Raw genomic sequence first — 20,634 nt, 5'->3', positions numbered from 1 at the left:
ACTGCTTACAAAATTTGGAGGACCCAAAAAAAAAAATGTGATATATCCGAATCCGCGACATAACGAGAGGCTACTGTATCAATTATTTAAATAATACAAGTATCAAAATAAATTTAATTAATAAGAAAAAACTTAAAACTGATTTGTATTTAATACAAAAAACATTACAAATTATATTTCTTATTCGAGATATTTTTTGCTTTTGTTCTTATCTAAATTTTTATTTATTTTTTTTTTTTAAAAAGCAAAATCAAACATTTTTAATAGTGCATAACAAGTATAATAAAGTTTTTTTGTAAGTAAACTATGTCACAGAAATTTTTAAAAAGCATCAAATATTTCAGACATCTGTAAGTAATATTAATTAAGCAAAAGTTGACATAAGTGAATTATATCCAAAATAGCAAGATAATTTTGGCAGAAAACAAGTTTTAGCCCATGTAATATGTGTGTGTTTATTTGGTACTTAATTATGTATTTATTTTTGGAGCTATTGAAAGGGGCTATAGCCATTTAGTCCAGTTAGTTTTTTTGACCGATGAAGATTCGTTGATATTTGATCGATAATTTGTTGATTTTATTTGATCGCTTTAGAAAATATCTAAATTTATATCCCGAATTTCTTTTTATAAAATCATAGAATGTACATTTAAAAATACTTGTAATATTAAATTCTTCACTTCTACAATTTGAATAAAAAATAAACGAATTTATTTATTTGTCAAGATTGTTCCTTACCCCGTTTCCCAACAATTGTCAAGAAACGACTGTTGTGATTAGTCGTTCACGTTCAAGTCGTTTTGTCTCCCTTTAGAAACTTATTGGGCTGCAGTTTGAAAAATTTGTAGACCTATAAATTCCCACTGTCGTCCGTCTGTCTTTCCTTAATTTCGAGAACGTTGTTAGGTAGATGAAATCGGAGAACAGATATCACCTCAAATTAGTAGTGGCTTGCCCCTGGTACATCATACTTTTACTTTAACAATAGTCATACCGGTTATTCATTTACTGCTTTCTGAAGAAATGTTTTGAATTGAAATATTTCAATTCAAAATATTTGCTATTTCAATTCAATATAGTTAATCGGGTCCTCCTACCCTTAAGTTTCCGAGAGCATATATTATAAATTAAATAAATTAAAAATATGATAAAAATAATTGCTCGCGTTTCTTTACTTATTAGATTTTGACATTTTAAAAATAAAAATCGTCAATACAATTGTATGATATATGAACACAATACTCTCATATAAATTTAATATGCTGTCGGCAGATGAACTTTGTAAACTTAGCTGATTTTTTTTTCTGTTGAAATTTCAATATCGGACAGTAATATATGATTAATTTTACATTACTAGTTACAAGCGACCCAGATAAACTAGCCATTTGTATACTAAACGTTGTATAAATTATTTAAATTAAAGTATTTAAACGTTGTTTAAATTATTTAAAAGTATAAACGTTGTTTGTAAACTAAAAACACATTATAAAATTTAAAATTACATATATTTTAAATGAAATAGAACATTCAATCATATAAGACATTGATCTCTCTGTTTGTATATCTGTAATCTGTAACGGAACGGAATGCCTAGAACGCCAATAGGACTGTTCCATTTTAATCCTAAGTAAATTTATAATGGATTTTTTTTAAAAAACCCTTACTTCTGTTTTTGCATGATAAATTGAGTTTTTAAAAAAATTATAATCGATAAAACGAAAATAAGTCAATAAATATGCATCGAAGTACAAAAAAAATTAGTTAATTTTACTACATCAGTTTCATTGTCACGCGGAAATGCTACAATATCGGCAACAATACATTTCTCAATTGTTTTACTTTATTTGTTGTAAGTGAGCGATTTTTGGATGCGAAACAGAAACTTTTGCGATTTTCCTGCTTTATTCATTGAAAATAATTGCTTCGGATATAAATGTGAGTAATATTTTGATAGACTACACAATATACTGTACAAATATTTTCATAAAAATAGAATTACCGATCTAAAAACTTATTATTGGATGAGCAAATGGTCCTTTAACTTAAGTGAAAGCACAGAAGAAAGATAAAAAGTCCATTTGAAAATAAATTTTAATATTTTAAACTGATTTGGAATATTTGAAATTATTTTAAAATATCGACGTTTATTGTGCTTCATATTAATTTGCTTTATTATTTATTTTATTTATTCCTATGGAGACTCTCCTTCATTCAAAATCTTTTGTAGCTGCAGTCTGTGTAATCAGTAGCGTAGCGTAGTGGGGCGGCCCGCCCCGGGCGGCACTTTTAAGGGGGCGGCAAAATTTCACAATAAATAATAATATCTTGTAAGAATTTGAACCATTTTATTTCATATCTTCGTCCATCTACGATTCCGACCGATTGAAATGAGCACGGACAGTCCGGGAATCGATTCTTCGTCTGGAGATATCTTGCGCAACCTGTCGACCTTTTTATTTTTTATTTTATTTTTTTTTTTGCTTCTACGATTTATTCGTATATAACTGATTTAGAACCAGAATGCACTGCACATTATTCTTCGCACTGCAAAATGACATTCCATCGGGGACTTCTGTTCGAACTAACCTCACCTGCCGTCTGGGTCGGCGATTTTAAAAAGGTAGCAACACTAGCACGGAATTTTTCATTACCTATTCTCTGACGAAACTGAATTTTAGTCTTTTAAATTGAGATACCTAAATAAGGGGGGAGAAATTTTCCTTTGCCCCGGGCGGCTGACACCCACGCTACGCCACTGTGTGTAATAAGCGTTTTACTTTCGTGTTGAGTTTCACTGTAAATCGGAATTAACTTTATTTTTCCAGTTGGTTTTAGCAATAAATACCAGCATGTTTGGGAACGATCAATTATATTTTGCATAAGATAATCGATGGTGTAACAAATCTTTAATGACACTGCTGCTGCTAGAACGTTTACTAGGGCACCTACCGGGCTACTAGTACTGTTTATATCTTGTGATTTAGAACAAGTAACATATTGTAACATATATGCACGAACGTTACATGTACATGAATATTTGAAAATAGCTAAACACCAACCAAATGCTGAAATTCTATCGAGCTAGTTTAAGGCTATTTACTAAATGAATTACGTAACCAATTTGGTTCTAGAGGTAAGCGTTAGGCGCCATCTCGTATTAGCATTAATAATTATAAATTAATTAATTAATCTAAATGTTTTTATATTTGGAAAAATTGAAATTGATCAAATATAATGAATATAAAAATACCGATAATGAATTAAAAATCACAGTTTAATAAAATCGAAAGAAAAAAAATTTATTACAGTAGAGATTCCATACAGGGGACTGAACCCACAACCTTGAGGCCTGGAACCTCAATGTGACTGGCGCGCTCCTACGAGCCACCATCCAGTCGACGATCGTCTGGTATCATCAGGGTTTTAAGCATGTCGAAGCCCTAAGCTCAACTCTGTAAGGCTCCTTACCAAACCTTCACAATTTTAGAAGTCAATCACAAAAAGAACAGAATTAAATCAGACTATGACACTGATTTAATGCGTATATTGGAAGAAAAGGACGTGAGATTTCGCTAGTCTTTTGTTTTATAACTAAGTTTAATTAAATTTTTATGCCCATTCTATTAAAAATCTTTTTTCAAATTGGTTTTATTAATTTTTTTAAGAAAGATCTTACGTTAATTTATAGAAAAAAATTAATGAAATACTGCACAGAATAAACAGTGAAGTATATTTAGTCGCTACGTAAAAAAATGCTTATTACAAAATCTGACATCAAACTTTTTTTGTACAAATGTTTGAGGTTCCTAGAAAGTCGAGGCTTTTTACTTGTAAATTCGGCCCTGATGAGATGTCCGTCGGTCCGTCCCGTAACCGTTTGATAACGGACACTAGAGGCGCCCCTATCGTGTGTCATATTTCAAACATTCAAATTAACAGTTTTAATTCTTATTTAAATTAACAATATGAATTATTATTATTCACTTGGCCAATAAATTATTATTTGGTCAATATTACAATATAAATAATTCAGTATATTTGTAATAGGAATTTATTATTTCAGGGGCTTATATCTCGCGAAGGGTCGCGAGTAGGGGTATGGTTCCTTTGCCTTTATTATTCGAACAGGGGGCTACAGTTGGGGGGAGGGGGGTCGCCACCTTTTCACCTAATCTAATCATTGGGACTATAACAGAGCTGTACAGCATATTGATAGGAACAAAAAAGTCAAAGTAACCGTGCTTCATGAAAATTTGTAAACAACGCCCGCTAGGGGGCGTCCCGGGCTACTAGTATGTGTAGAACGATCTCACTCATTTGTTTCGATACCACATAATAAGTTGTCTCGCTAACAATAACTGTTCCACTTCTATAAAATTTCTCGACAAACAGCCAGAGGCAGCATATATCATTATATCGGACAGTAATATATGATTAATTTTACATTACTAGTTACAAGCGATAAACTAGCCATTTGTATACTAAACGTTGTATAAATTATTGAAATTAAAGTATTTAAACTTTGTTTAATCAATTTTCAAGTAGATTGTGTATTAAAGTACTGTATAGGGTTTCTCCTTGGACGCGAAAAATTTCGATACTAACCGATAGTTGATAAATACATTTGATGATAATGAGAATACACTGTGTTCCTTTTGTTATAATGTTTTTATAAACTTGAATTTTAACGGCGAAATATTAAATTATATTCACATATATTTTAAGGTATTATAGTTAGTTCGCAATACATTGTTAACATTAAACAAAATAAAAAACACATTGAATATTTTAAAATGAACACAAATAACTTATGAATAGAAATGAATAAATCTTAGGCTTCCTCGGCTTCCTCTTCGTCAAACTCTCCTTCTTCTTCAGCGGTAGCTTCTTGATACTGCTGGTATTCGGAAACTAAATCGTTCATATTTGATTCGGCTTCGGTAAACTCCATCTCGTCCATTCCCTCTCCGGTATACCAATGTAAAAAGGCTTTTCTACGAAACATGGCGGTGAACTGCTCCGAGATGCGTTTGAACAGCTCTTGAATGGCCGTAGTGTTACCTATGAATGTTGCCGACATCTTTAATCCGCGAGGAGGAATGTCGCAAACGGCCGTTTTTACGTTATTCGGTATCCATTCTACAAAGTAGCTGCTATTTTTGTTCTGGACATTTAGCATTTGCTCGTCCACTTCTTTCATGCTCATCCTACCGCGAAAGATGGCTGCCACGGTCAAGTAGCGACCGTGACGAGGATCGCAAGCTGCCATCATGTTTTTGGCATCGAACATTTGTTGCGTCAATTCGGGAACCGTCAGAGCTCGATACTGTTGACTTCCGCGAGAAGTGAGAGGAGCGAAACCGGGCATAAAAAAATGAAGACGAGGGAACGGAACCATGTTCACCGCCAACTTCCGTAAATCTGCATTCAGTTGACCCGGGAATCTCAAGCACGTGGTAACACCGGACATGGTAGCCGACACCAAATGATTCAGGTCACCGTAGGTCGGAGTGGTTAATTTCAGGGTTCTGAAGCAAATGTCGTACAAGGCTTCGTTGTCTATGCTGTAGGTTTCGTCGGTGTTTTCTACCAGTTGATGAACAGAAAGAGTGGCATTGTAAGGCTCCACTACTGTGTCCGATACCTGAAAATATTGTAAAATTAAATTATAGTATTCAATCGATTTTATACTTTAATTATTACATTTTTTCCTTGTTTTTGGTTTAATTTTGATGATAAATTTTTGTGAAAGTTATAATTATTCAAAATATTTTTAATATTTATTTATTTTAATGTGTATTTTTAATTTTTAAAATTAAAAAATTATTCAGAACATGGATACTATAAAATATTACCAATTAACTAGTTTTGTTTAGATTTTTTTTAAAAATAAATAACTCCAAAAGCTTACATTAACTTATAACCAGTTTAATGGAATAAAATAAAATGAAACAACAAACCGGAGAAATAATTAATTTTCTTATTTTGTTCGCTTAAAGCAGTTATAAGTTCGTTTTTATACTGCAATTATTTTTCCACTTAATTTACTAAGCGATGAATTTAAAATTGTTTTATATATGTAAGTACATTATATAAAGTGTAAACTGAAGAAAAGGTGTTAGAATATTTTTATGATTATTGGCGAAATTGAATTTACATATTAAATAACGAATGGCAATATTTTGCGAAATTTACGTGGCATTTCTAGTATTTTTTAAAATTTTAATTGAAAATTTATTCTGAATATTTCCACGCGGATTTTAATTAGCATCAGTTTCGAAGAAAATGCTAGAAATTTTCGTCTTACAAGTTAGTGAGAAAAGAGAGTCGATTAATATAAACGAAATCATTGGATGGAGAAGACAGAAAACCTTACTTTTGGTGAGGGAACGATGCTGAAGGTATTCATGATTCGATCGGGATATTCTTCTCGAATTTTGGTAATGAGAAGCGTTCCCATTCCGGATCCCGTTCCTCCTCCCAGAGAATGCGTCAACTGAAAACCTTGGATGCAATCGCAGCTTTCGGCTTCTTTTCTCACCACGTCCAGAACAGAATCCACCAACTCGGCACCTTCCGTGTAATGACCTTTCGCCCAATTGTTACCGGCACCACTTTGACCTAAACGTTAAACCTTTATTAAGTAATTACCGAAAGAGATTAGGGAAATAATTTTTCATTAATTAAACCCACCAAAAACGAAATTATCCGGTCTGAATAATTGACCGAAAGCACCGGACCGAACGGAATCCATTGTTCCCGGTTCTAAATCCACGAGAATAGCTCGAGGCACGTATTTGCCGCCTGTTAAATAGAAATATCGAAGATAAAAACACCGCATACAATATAAAAAGCTATTTTTTTGTCTTTAGAAGAACAAACCCGTCGCTTCATTGTAGTACACATTGATCCTTTCCAACTGCAGATCCGAATCTCCGTGGTAAGTTCCGGTGGGATCGATTCCATGCTCGTCAGAAATCACCTCCCAAAACTACGTAACAGTAATAATTTATTTACAATTGCCAAATTTTATATACAGTATTAGAGCAGTGGTTCCCAATTAGTTTTTCCTGCGTACCACTTCAAGAAAGAGCTCAAACTCGCGTACCCCTTATAGCAGAAATTCACATTAATCTATACTGTACTATTATTATAAAATTGAATGTAATTCTGGCTGTCTGTCTATTACCTTTTCACGTCTAAACCGCTGAACAGGTTTTAATAAGATTTGGCACAGAAATAGCTTATATGTTGGAGATGGACATAGGATACATTTTACTGCGAGAAAATATCTTACTCCCACGAGAAAATTCGATATAATGCGGGCGAAGCTGTGGATAGACAGTGATAAATAGAATAAGTTTTTTTACATTATTACCTTTAAAATACAATTCTAATAATAATGAAAATAACATAAGGTTATTTAATTTTAATGTGACAAATGTGCATGATTTTCTTTGCACAACGTTGTAAAATCTGGTTGCTTTTTGGTCAGCGTCAGTCTCAAGTTATCTTCGAGTTGAAGTCGGTGACGATGTTTAGTTTTCATGTTTGTCATAGCCGAAAATCTGCTCTTGCAGAAGTATGTTGTGCAAAATGGTAGTAAATATTTTATTGCCGCTTCGCTGACATGATGATAATGTTAATTGTACAATTTTTGTTTCTTGCGTAAGAATTTAGGTATTGTCACAAATTCATTTTTTAAATGAAATTTCGAGAATATTTTTAGTTATAAATAAACGAATTTGTGCATTCGACAGCATGTTGTAAATTGCCGAATTTTTGATGGTCCACCCATTATTTTTTAGATTGCTTTATCTCATGCATTTAAATTTTAAATTGCCGCGCGTACCCGCAATTGGGAACCATTGTATCAGAGGTTAGCTTAATGACATTCATTTAAAAACGTCATTAATTTCGTCTTACCTTAGCGCCAATCTGATTTCCGCATTGTCCCACTTGTAAATGGACGATTTCTCTCATTTTGTTTATTCGTAGATTAAACAGTAGTAAAATTTCTTAATGTTGAAGATTCAATTGGATTTATTTCTGATCTTCCGTAAGTCAAAAACTAATAACGGACGCTTCTTTTACGCATGCGTAAAACTCACACTTTTCTCAATATTTATGAATATATTTTTTAAGTTCGGATTGAAATCGTCGTGTATTTATATATTATTTTTAGTAACGAAAATATTTTATTTTTAAAGTATATATTTAAATGTTTAAGTTTCGAAATCAAAAAAGTAAAATTATAAAAAATAAAATTTTTGAGTACTCGCGCGTGCTCTCTTCAATCTTTCAAACTTAATCGCGCGCTTTGTTTGAGTCTGTTAGAAAAGGCGCGAAACTATTCTTTATCTGCGCATGCGTAGAGACGAACTAAAATATAATTACTTAGATAATATTAAAAATATTAATTAATTAAGTAAAAAATTAATTATGTAATTTGATTTTAGAGCAGTTCGTTTCTATGCATGTATAACAGCAAGTAAGTTAGAGTGGCGTAACGGTCTGTCCCGGAAAATCTGGGCGCATGCGTTATTAGCGAGGTTGCGGCCGACGTTTTCGCGTTGAAAACGTCGGTCGTAGCCTTGTTTCTATTCTCTAGCAGACGACACCGTGATGGCGAAGGACAACCTCAATTCAGAAAAGGTAAACAAATAAAAAAAATTACTACTTCCGGGTAATATATTTGTGAGGAAATGTGCACTAAACCACTTTTATAAGAAACTAGCTTACCCGTCGCGCATTGCTGCGATCTCAGAAAGGAAAATCAAGCAAACTCGTTATGATAAAATTCAATTTACATTTTATCATTTTTATTGAAACTTATTATTATTATTCATTTTCATCGGGAAAACATTTCAAAGTGTCGTTTCAATTCTATTTATTTATTGGAGTGTTTGTGGATACACGATATTTTTTGTTTTTCCGTCTGGTGCGTACACGAATAAATCGGAAGGTTTTCCGACGCGTGAGCCGGCCACATACAGTTGTCCATGCGAGAAGCACGGATTCTCCAAATTTAGCCCACACACTCGCTGCGATTGTCAGAAGTGCGATATTCCCCATTTTTATATATATTTTTAAATCCTTTATAATTTTAATTATTTAATTGCTCCTTCCTCTCTTCCTTGGCATGTTGTGAAATTTCTGATAGTTGGATAATAAACCGTTTTATTGTAATTTGTCTTTTTAAATTATTAGATGATATTAAAATTTGGAAAAGGGGATCCCTAGATCGGTAAAATAGGCGAATTTCCTTCTACAACTTCGGTTGTTGTTCGGTATACAGTTAAAGTTTTAACAAAGTTCGAGCGAATACGTAATTAGCAAAAAAAAGTTGAAATAAAGTGATTAAACAAACATTATTACGAATATCGTAAATAACAGTTCACAAATGCATATATAGAAATATTTTTTGAAGGGGGAAATGGTCTTCACAATTTGAAATCGATCGAACACACTGTGCTCGAATGCTCGTGTAAACGCGCGCCATCTATCGTAGGATAAATGTACTATGCCAAAAACCTTCGCGGGAGTGTATTAAAAAACTTTCCAAAGTTTTATGGCAATCGTACTATGCCACAAACCTTCGCCGGAGTATATTAAACAACTTCCCAAAGTTTCACGGCAATCGGATAAACGGTGTGGTAATGCGTGAAGGACAGACACACACACACACACACACACACACACACACACACACATTCATTTTTATATATATAAATTTACCATATTTTAAAATTTAAGTATTAGATCTTAGTAAATAAATAGAGCATAAGCAGAGCATCGATTATCCGACTCAATTGGGGACTGGGGTTGGTCGGATAATTGAAAAGTCGGATAACCGAAAAGTATGAAAAAATCCATTATTAGTGTAGTATATTATTATATCCCATGTAACTAGTATATTAGTATATCGCTATTAACCTACTTCGCGTTGAATTTTCATCAATGTTAAGCCTAACAAATTTTTAAAAAATAATAATCGTCGCTATTGTATCCTAAAAAATTATTTTATTGCTCACAAAACAAACAGCCATTCATAATTAGAAAATTAAGTCTCGTTTAAATAAAGGCTTCCCTTCAATGGTCGAGCCGTGTTGCCAGCTAAAACATGCAAAAATTTAACAAAAATAATATTAAAGTAGCCAAGACATAGCCAAATATTGTAGCGCCACATCACTAGCGGACATTTGAATTTGCCGACTAGAACGCGGTCGGTTAACCGAGGTGACGGTTAATCGATGCTCTACTGTACTAAACATTATGCAGTAAATTTGTTCATTACTTAACTTGGTCCATAAAGTGAGCTACGATTTGTATGTACTTGTTTATACTGGCATTTGTACAATAAAGAACTTTCAATGTAAAGACACTGTTTTACCTTTTCACCAAAATTTCTTATCCCGTGTATAGTAGTACCCATAGAGCCCATTAACATGACTGTAGATCCGGGATTTGTTTTGTGTACATAAGACACCCCCCCCCAATTCCATCTGAAGTATCGACTGACGCACTGACTTTTGAACCAGATAGCCGGGATTCAATTTTCTGGAGTAACAGCAAAATACTAATTGATGCTCTGGGACCTACTGGGCCTTCATTGTAATGAGTAAAGTAAACCTATCCTCTTTTTACCCGGCCCATTTTCCGTGATTTTGAAATAACGCGGTCGACAAAAGAAAACTAATTCTCTTTTTACGCGATTGATTTTTTATACGGGAAAATAATTAATTTGAAAATTTTTAAATGTAACTTTTCATTAAAATTGTTGAAATTGATAGTTCATTTTTCTTTTATAAGCGCAGTAGTTTTTTCCCCTTCTTTACTGTACACCCTTTTTGTTTTATTAAAGGATCTACATTGATTCCTGAGTGTTTGTGCCTATTATCACTGGTGTGATAAGCACTTATTATTATTTACCTCACATTAAATTAAATATCTACTAATGTAATATTACTTTTATCACATTTTTTCTTGCAATCTCACAAGCTGGTCCTAAACTTTTTCCAGAGAAACATGTTAGACGGAATAATATTTTTACTTTTTATTTATAATAACATATTTAACAGTAAAAAAGCATTTTCTTTCAGGATATAACTTGTTTCATTCAGAACTTTAATGCACTACAGTCCTAAACTTTTTCCGCACTGTATATATATTTGGAGAGAATGTCAAAACATAATCCTAATTAATGATAAATATTAAGTTCGATTTTAAACTTTCTGAGAGTTTTGAAAAAAGTCACTTAACACTGCCTTGAGGGTAGTAGTTACCTGTTTATTGTATTATTATTATTTTATAGTTTATCACTTATTTAAAAATAAAATCAAGCAACGAGTTACTTTCGTAAACTCGTCTTTAAAATTGTGGTGCCATCATCATCATCATCTTAATGCGCCATTTCCTGTCGAAGGTTGGCGATCCATATAGCTAACGTTGTCCTCGATATAGCAACTCGGAATATCTCCATAGATGTACTGTACGCCCGAACCACCTTGTGATGTCTTTCAACCATTGATTCTTTGGTCTCCCAACAGACCTTTTTCCTTGTATTTTGCCCTCTAATATTAGTCTAAGTATTTGATATTTCTCTCCTCTCATTATATGACCTATGTACTGTGTTTTCCTGATTTTGATGATCAGCAGGAGTTCTTTTTGCTTGCTCATGCGGTTCAGGACTTCACCATTAGTAATCCTTTGTACCCATCATATTCGAAGTATTCGTCTGTACAAATACATTTCGAAAGCTTCAATTCTTTTCTCAGTTTGAGGATCCAGAATCCAACTTTCGCATCCATATAGCATGACGGAGAAGATGGAGCACCTTAACATTCGAATCCTCAGACAAACTCAATTCGGATCTAACAAAAACTTTTTTCATATTCATAAACGATGTTCTGGCTTGTTCGATCCTTGCTCTTATTTCTTTACGCTGGTCACATTGTTCGTTTATTATTGTGCCGAGGTATTTGAGAGATGATACTTGCTCGATAGTGTTCCTGTGAATGACAAGATTTGCACTTTTTCTTGTTTTTGAGAACACACGAAGTTTGGTTTTGGTAAAATTCACAAAGAGACCATGCAGTTCACTCGACAATACGGTCCATCAGTTGTAATTTTTCGGGACTACTTGCAATAACCACTGCGTCATCTGCGTATCTAATGTTGTTTATTAATTAGTAATTGTGGGATCAAGGTAAATGGCAGTCTTCTAACGCTTTATTGAATATGGCCTCTGAGTATACATTAAAGATGAGGGGGATAACACACAAATTTAAATAAAACAGATATTAATATCTGCTTTATTTAATTTTATACAAAATTGTAATACTAATAAATAATTTTTTTTTATTAAACTGCATGGACGCCTAGAGGGACAAAAGAATCAAATTTTCCTGAGTAAGAAAGAAGTTAGTACCACTAAAAAATGTTTGTTTTTTTTTCTTTATTTCCTTTACTTTAATACAGTAATTTCATTTAGATGCCCCAATATGTATTTTTCCACAGGCCCGTTAATTTTTGAAGAAATACGGTCTCGTTAAAATGTATTTTGATTTTATAAATTAAATTTATGCCATTTTCTGAAATAAACTAAAACAACGTTAAAGTAAAGAACTTCAATCACAAAGGATTTATCAAAAAGAAAATAAAATGCCTCTTAATTGTACTAGAGAAAGTGATTGAATAGTCTTGGTATCAATTTGTCCAGTTTTCTTAAATATAATCTCAATATAGAAAAAAGAACTTTATACTTTTTTACAATTTAAAATATTTGAGATGTCAACAATACAATTTTGATGATTGTTGAGAGTCGATTTGTTGAAACAATTTCAATGCGAATTTGTGCGATTTATTTCGAAGAAATGAAGAATTTCATTCTTTTAATGCTAATTTACATAGTTTTTGGAATAGATGCAAGGAAGCTATTCCTTACCGGACATGACAAATTATACCCAGCAAACGAACCGGAACATGGAAAAATGCCGGTTCGATCCGAACAACAGAAAGGAAACAAAGATTCCAATGAACAGAATCAGGTTTTCTTATCCAAACAAAGTATGACGACCGAACAGGACAGAAAAAACAAAGTCTTGTCCAAATTTTTTTTCAAAAAGGACTTTCTTCCCCAATTGTATGCTCCAGATGACAACAAATTGAATACAATTACAAAAGAACTCAAATTGTCAAGCAATACAAAGAAGCAAGAGAAGATTTTAAAAGATGATAAAGAAGTTCCTTTTATTAAAGACACTCCATCAATTGATGATTTAGTAAAGAACTTCATAAACCTTCGAAAGAAAGTTTACTCGACACACAAGTCTGTCAGAATAAATAGAAAGAAAGCAAGAAATCAAAAGCATGCCGATGTAAATTTTCGTGCTGTAAACGGCACTAACAACACAATAAATTATAATAGCGAGCGAGAATTCATTAAATGCCAACAACATCCCCTACTACAAACGGGCAACATCCACTATTATATATTATTCTACATTGTAATTGTGACGGTACTGTTAACAATATGGATCTTTGTATACATTATAATAGAATTTATTAAATATTGTAAACGGCAATTAGAAATGTGGATGTGCAAAGTTATATCGGCACAAATACAAGAAACATTGAAGAGGTTGGAATTTGAAACTTCGACTATCTCAGATAGACCTCTTTCGATGAATAAATTGATGCTTTCAAGTCGCAATAACGATAACTCTTTTCGATACGCCGATAAATTTGATATGGAATCTCAAACTGAAGGAATTTTCTCAACGAATATCACAGAACCGACATTATGTGAAGATTACGAGGTAAAACAAAAATTTGAAAAAGTGGAGTTAGAAGAAACTTCCATTCCTGAATATCTCAGCAACTCAGATATTTATTCAAATAAAAAAGTGGAAGTAGAGAAAGCGATCGAAATGGAACCATTATTACCCATTTCAAAGCAGCCACAGAAGTCGCTTTTAAAACAACCCAGACGCTTGTTTTTCTTCAAAAAAAGAGACAAGACAACTAAAAGTAATAAAAATATCCGATTTAACCCTCCTCCAATTCATTACGACAAGAATCCTGAAACTAAGTATACAGCGGAGTCACTATCATTTTCGACAGATTATCTGGAAGCAAAGCGTGCCGATGACTCAAAGAATTACATGTCGACTGAAGCAACTTCTAAAGACGGAATATCATTGATGTTTGAACTTTATAATGTTTTAAGAAAGATGGACAAAGAAGGATTTTTCCAGGAAAAGTCTTTGAAGAACTCCAATTATGATAACGATATTAATATAAATCCGGATAAATTCGAATCCGAGATAGTTCGAGCTGTCCCTTCGCAGAAGTGTCTGTTTGAAGAGGAATATGGAACAACTAATCCATTTATATAGATCAGTACTCAGAAGAGTGGAATCTTTCTTCATGTGTAATGAATTAAGATTATTTATTGTTCTGCTGAACAAGAATTCTTGTTTTACTTTAATTACTTCTGTATAATTTATCGTTTAAAAAATAAACAATTTTAAAAATAGTTTACTAAAAGTTTTAGGTAATATCCCTAAACCCTTTGCCCGATCTGCACCAATATCCCGAGGGAAAATATAGACTACCACGAAATCTGGACCAACTCTTCTCCCGATTTGATCTTGACATTTCGTGATAAACATAAAAATGGTAGCCTAAAATAATCAAATCTTTAATATGGTTTTCATTTCAACGGTTAATCTTTCTTACTTTTTGGTCGGGCAATGCCGGATGTATATGTCACTTACTAACAAAAACTAATAAACCAACATACAGGTAACCCCCGTATAACACGGTAGTTACGTTCCAAAAAATTGCCGTGTTATGCGAATCCGTGTTATACGAAACAAAGAACTAATACGAAAAGGAGGGTTAGGTTCCAAAAATTAAAAAAACATGCTAGTATATTTTCATAATTAAGATAAATATCTTCATTAAAATTTTTTAAGTGATACATATTAATATAAATTAAACAATATTTTCTTCGTCATCACTAAAAACACTATTAATTAACCGAGAGCGTTTTCTTTTTGGCAAGTTATCCTTATCCTCTAAGCATTTTTCTGCTTTATCTTCAGATCCATGCTTTACCTTTTGCAAAATGTATGTAATTTTAGATTGCTCGCTTCTAGTTAAAAGGTCTTTATAAATTTCCTTATATGGTGCTAAGCACTTATGAAGAATAAAGCAAGTATGGAATAATGGAAAAACATTCGGCAACATCAGAAGCAGAAGCGTCGCGATCTGGCAACATTGAAACAAGTTTCGAGAAGGACCACCTGTATCGACAGAAGGCGAGAAGAGAAAATTTACATACTTAAGTACTAATAGTTCACGAAAATAATAATTTTCGTGAACTATTATTAGTTAAGTATGTAAAAATTTATTACATTTCCTGTTGTACGAGGGTTTTACCCAATTCTCGAACCATGTCAGAGTGAATCCGTGCTATAAAGTACCGTGTTATACGGGGGATGGTACCAATTCTCGAACCATGTTAGAGCGAATCCGTGCTATAGAAGTGCCGTGTTATACGGGGGTTACCTGTACTTTAAAACATATTTAGTAGTCATAAGGCTTGGTAGATGCAAATGGTCAAGTAAGCGAGCAAACTAACGAACGAACGGCTTAAATTAGCCTATACTGTATATACATGATTTTATCTTTGATCATTAAGATCCAAAAGATGGGCGATAAACTGTCAAAGGGAAGATCATCTTAGTAAAAATACATAGGACCGTGTCATGCTATGATACAGAGAGGCGACCGTATCAGGCGAAAATCTACCGCACGGCCTGAAAGTACAGTACATAGTATTAATATTTAACAAAAAAATTACTGCTTATGAGCTGATCACTTCGAAGATAAAATGTTTAGAAACAATGAAAAAAAAAGATCGGTTAATCTGGAATGTAGTTCCAAGCATTTGATGTCCTAAATCGTTGAAAATTTTTAGCACCTCAGTGTCCTGCAGTCAAGAGAGAATAGCGAGGTTTCATCTCTAAAACTGAACGTCGAACGTCACTTAGAAGATACCGACGTTCAGTTTTAGAGATGTAAACTTCGGCCGTAAGCTCGCTAATAATTTTGCCAGAACGAGAATGCTATGGTTGTTTTTTTAAACCGTTTATAAATTATAAAGTTATTCCCGGACGACGAGAGCATTTGGCCATGAGGACGATCTAGAATCTAGATCGTGATTGATTGTTCACAGCCAGAGAAGTTTGACTTCTCTCAGAAGTCTGTGTTTCTAAAAGCTCAACATAAAACAGCCGACTTTTTGCACAAAAATTGGAATTTTTAGATTTTTTGGATATGTCGGACCCGTCCCTCACCACTCAGCTGCTCATTGTGGACCTGGCCGAACCCATAATGGATTGATAAAAGAGGCCCTCTTAGTGCCTACAGGGCGGAAAGAGTTAAAAAAAAAAAAAAAAAAGCCCGAAACTGAGTAACCCAATGCGTACGAAAACTTAACGAGCATTATTTATTGTGACATCGTCACAGTAATTTTTAATTTAAAATATATGCACTCTACCTGTAATTAGTAGTAACTTCCTGCCCCTAAGCTTTCTATACCTGGTCTCGGATTTCATCTAACTAACTCAGTTCTAGAGATTAATTAAGGACAGACAGCCAACCAACAGTTGGAATTTATAGGTCTACAATTTTTTTTAAAATTGCAGCTCAATTTTCTTTCATATTTGATTTTTAAATGTCATTGCAACTATAGTTATTTTACTTGGCAATCAAGTTTATACAAGTATATTTCTATAATTTAAAAAAAATTATATATGAGCCTATGAAAATAAAATTATTAGATACGATTTCTTTAATTTATTCAAATTTTACATATACAATAACAAACTTTTACAAATATTTACAATTTGTTTCTAAAATGAGCAAATCTTTTTAACGTTTTCATTACACTTTACATTTTGAAATTCAAAATTCACACGTTCAAATTCTGCTTAAGCATTCATACACACAAAGTAATAACAGTTTAGAAAAATAATTTGTAGAAAACAGTAAATATAATATATAAATGGATTTAACATAGAAATATTTCAATGAAATGATATGGAGATGAAAGAGATGGCACCTTAAGATATATATATATATTTATATAAATATATACAATAAAAACTCACATTACGATTTACACATTAATCAGATATTTCCTCCACCAGATCTCAAAATAGACTTTTTTAAATAAGTAATTTAATAATGATTTATTGCTTTGTTAAGCTCTAAAATATCTTTATTTCAAATGTACAATTTCATTTAAATAATGTGCTAATTTTGAAGTAATTTGAAACTAATTTTTAATAATTAAAATTTCATTTAATAGTAATTTAACTTATATTCATAATAATAATAATGAAGTTCGGGCAAAAATCGCAATGCTACATTTAAGCAATTTTTTTTAACATGTCTATAATTTTGTTTAAATAAATTCTAAACAATTAAAAATATCTAACTATGAACAAAACAGTACAAAAAATTTATAAAAATATGGCATCAAATCATGCCACAACCAATTCTTTCATGACCAGAAAGTGAAACATGGTTCATTTATTTGTCTTGATAATGTATTTTGGCATACATCATACCAATATTTGATCCAGTTTTATAAGTTGAAAACAAAGATGTCACATTTAGAAGTAATTATAAATTAAAATATGTATGCTAAATATAAATTCAAAATCAAAGTTGGTATCATCTGACCTATTTTCATTAATGAATTGTATTCTCATTCATTGTCTGAAGACAATTTTAATTGTATTATACTTTAAAATGTAGTTTAATTGCTAAATTCATGGTTTGTTTTAAAATATAAAATCATATTTGATTACTTGGTAGCACTTATCTATTAATTCACGCAATAAATAATAAACATATTCTTTTTATAATTTTAGAATTATATTTTGTATTTAGGATCCTAAATTAATATTATTTAAAAGTAATACAGTCAGTTTCAAAATTATAAACACACCCAACATTTTTAATAACAACATTAACTACAGTAATGTATTTATTATATTAGTATGTTGTTTACAACATCAATTTAAACATTTTCTGAAAGTTTTAAAGCAATTACAAAAAAAATCATCACCGATTTTCAATTTTTGAATGTTTCAAAAGTATAAACACAGGTGCATAAAATTAGTACAATAATTTTTTTTTTATTAATTATTGGTTTAATTAGTTGGAGTATCAGTCATTATTGTGCCAATTTTAAACAGTTTTTTGTGACTTAGTGTTTTTCCTCGAGGCATTGGTTTAAAAGAGTTGGAAATATGTGAAATTTACAAACAAAGGATCAGGACAACCTCTAAGACAAATTTCGGCAGCTATAAATTGATCCACATGTGCTATCAGAAATGTGTTAACTCAAGGTAAATATTATGGCAGAAATAAGTGATGTGGAAGGCCTAAACTCCTTACACCTAGAAATGAAAGAAAGGTTTTTCAGCTACTGACGATCAACAAGTTGTCTGTCAGAAAAGCAGCATCAATATTGCCAATTGCAGTTTCACCAGTAACTGTATGGAGATGTATGCATAATCATAAAAATGCCAAATTTACAAAAATGGCTGCAAACCAAAATTAACACAATTGCACAGAACAGCTAGATTAAAGTGGGCCAAGACAAGATGACATGGAAAGAGGAATGGAAACAAATAGTCTTTTCAGATGACAAAAAATGGAATTTGGATGGACTTGATGGTTATAGTCACTACTGGCATGATTTAAGGAAGAATGAAGAAGTCAGAATGAGCAGAAAGCAAGGTGGAGGATCTGTGATGGTGTGGGCAGGATTTGGATGGGGGAGGTAAAACAGATATTATATTTATGGAAGGTAGAATGGATTCAGAAAAGTATCAAGAACTGTTGTATCAAAATTTAATAACTTTTGGATCACTTATTGGGTAAGAAAACTGGCAATTCCAATAGGATAATGCTGCCATTCATACATCAAAGTCAGTTAAAAATTGGTTTGTTGAAAACAATTAATGTAAGTGATTGGCCTGATGGAGCCCTGATATGAACCTGATAGAATGTTTGGGGCATTATGAGTCATCTTGTTTATGGCCAAGACAGACAATACAATACTGTAAATGAACTGAAATTAGCTATCATGCATTGTTGGGAAAATATTAAACAACTTCAAAAACCAGTAAAATGTATGCCTGATAGAGTATTTGAACTAATTAAATCAAATGGTGGACCTACAAAATATTGAAACATCACAATTCACTTTTTTGTGCACGTGTTTATCACAGATTTTCAATTTTTGATTGTTTCAAAAGTATAATTTTTTTTGTAATTGTCAGATTGCTCTAAAAATTTCAGAAAATGTTTAAATTGATGTTGTAAACAATATATTAATATAATAAATGCATTACAATGTTTTTGTTATTGAAAAAAGTTGGACGTGTTTATAATTTTGAAGTGGACTGTAATCACTTATACTTAAACTAGTCTTAAAAAAAACAAAAATTTTATTAAAAAAAAACATTTTTGAAAGGAGCATTTTATATAATAACATTAGTATATAAATATACAAAATTTTTCCATTCATTTTATGCCTCTTAATGGTTTATTCATAAATGACAATGAATTTGCTTAATATTTTATATACATTATGCAATTAAATTGTAATATGAATATTTAATAATTTAATAATGATTTATTGCTTTGTTAAGCTCTAAAATATCTTTATTTCAAATGTACAATTTCATTTAAATAATGTGCTAATTTTGAAGTAATTTGAAACTAATTTTTAATAATTAAAATTTCATTTAATAGTAATTTAACTTATATTCATAATAATAATAATGAAGTTCGGGCAAAAATCGCAATGCTACATTTAAGCAATTTTTTTTAACATGTCTATAATTTTGTTTAAATAAATTCTAAACAATTAAAAATATCTAACTATGAACAAAACAGTACAAAAAATTTATAAAAATATGGCATCAAATCATGCCACAACCAATTCTTTCATGACCAGAAAGTGAAACATGGTTCATTTATTTGTCTTGATAATGTATTTTGGCATACATCATACCAATATTTGATCCAGTTTTATAAGTTGAAAACAAAGATGTCACATTTAGAAGTAATTATAAATTAAAATATGTATGCTAAATATAAATTCAAAATCAAAGTTGGTATCATCTGACCTATTTTCATTAATGAATTGTATTCTCATTCATTGTCTGAAGACAATTTTAATTGTATTATACTTTAAAATGTAGTTTAATTGCTAAATTCATGGTTTGTTTTAAAATATAAAATCATATTTGATTACTTGGTAGCACTTATCTATTAATTCACGCAATAAATAATAAACATANTTTTTGTAAGCTTTAATAAAGATTAAATAGGTAAATATAAATCTATAAACTTTCATTTTAATTAAAAACAATTCAATCTAAAACTTTTTTGTTTTGTAAAATAATAATAAAATGTTACAATACTTTTTTTGAAGGAAACTTTTATTTAATATCTAATTTTAATAATCATAATAAAATTGTTTTAACAAAAATATTTAAATACTCTTCATTATGAAGGGTATTCTTTTGTTTAAATATT

At 31.5% G+C, this 20,634-nt stretch overlaps 1 protein-coding gene across 1 annotated transcript; it reads right to left on the bottom strand.

The window, feature by feature from the left end:
• Positions 1-4,597: 4,597 nt before the first annotated feature.
• LOC111630141 (tubulin beta-4B chain-like) lies at positions 4,598-8,107 on the bottom strand. The gene is made up of 5 exons (XM_023374181.1): positions 7,927-8,107; positions 6,883-6,991; positions 6,694-6,804; positions 6,377-6,621; positions 4,598-5,644 (listed from the first exon to the last, which is right to left on the bottom strand). The coding sequence occupies exons 1-5, from the start codon at positions 7,981-7,983 to the stop codon at positions 4,832-4,834; spliced, it is 1,335 nt and encodes a 444-aa protein (XP_023229949.1). The 5' UTR covers positions 7,984-8,107; the 3' UTR covers positions 4,598-4,831.
• Positions 8,108-20,634: the final 12,527 nt, after the last annotated feature.

The sequence above is a fragment of the Centruroides sculpturatus genome, unplaced genomic scaffold, assembly GCF_000671375.1.
Source record: "Centruroides sculpturatus isolate CEXI.00-Female unplaced genomic scaffold, Cexi_2.0 scaffold684, whole genome shotgun sequence".
NCBI classification, from domain to species: Eukaryota; Metazoa; Arthropoda; class Arachnida; order Scorpiones; family Buthidae; genus Centruroides; species Centruroides sculpturatus.
Note: the sequence above shows the minus strand (reverse complement) of the source record. Positions and strands in the feature narration are given on the sequence as shown.

Bases quoted from the DNA above. Each gene is read 5' to 3' on its own strand.
- LOC111630141 (XM_023374181.1), bottom strand. From the start codon at position 7,983: ATGAGAGAAATCGTCCATTTACAAGTGGGACAATGCGGAAATCAGATT. The intron at 6,992-7,926 runs GTAAGACGAAAT...ACTGTTACGTAG, and splicing joins GAAATCAGATTGGCGCTAAG to TTTTGGGAGGTGATTTCTGA. The intron at 6,622-6,693 runs GTGGGTTTAATT...TTTAACGTTTAG, and splicing joins ACCGGATAATTTCGTTTTTG to GTCAAAGTGGTGCCGGTAAC.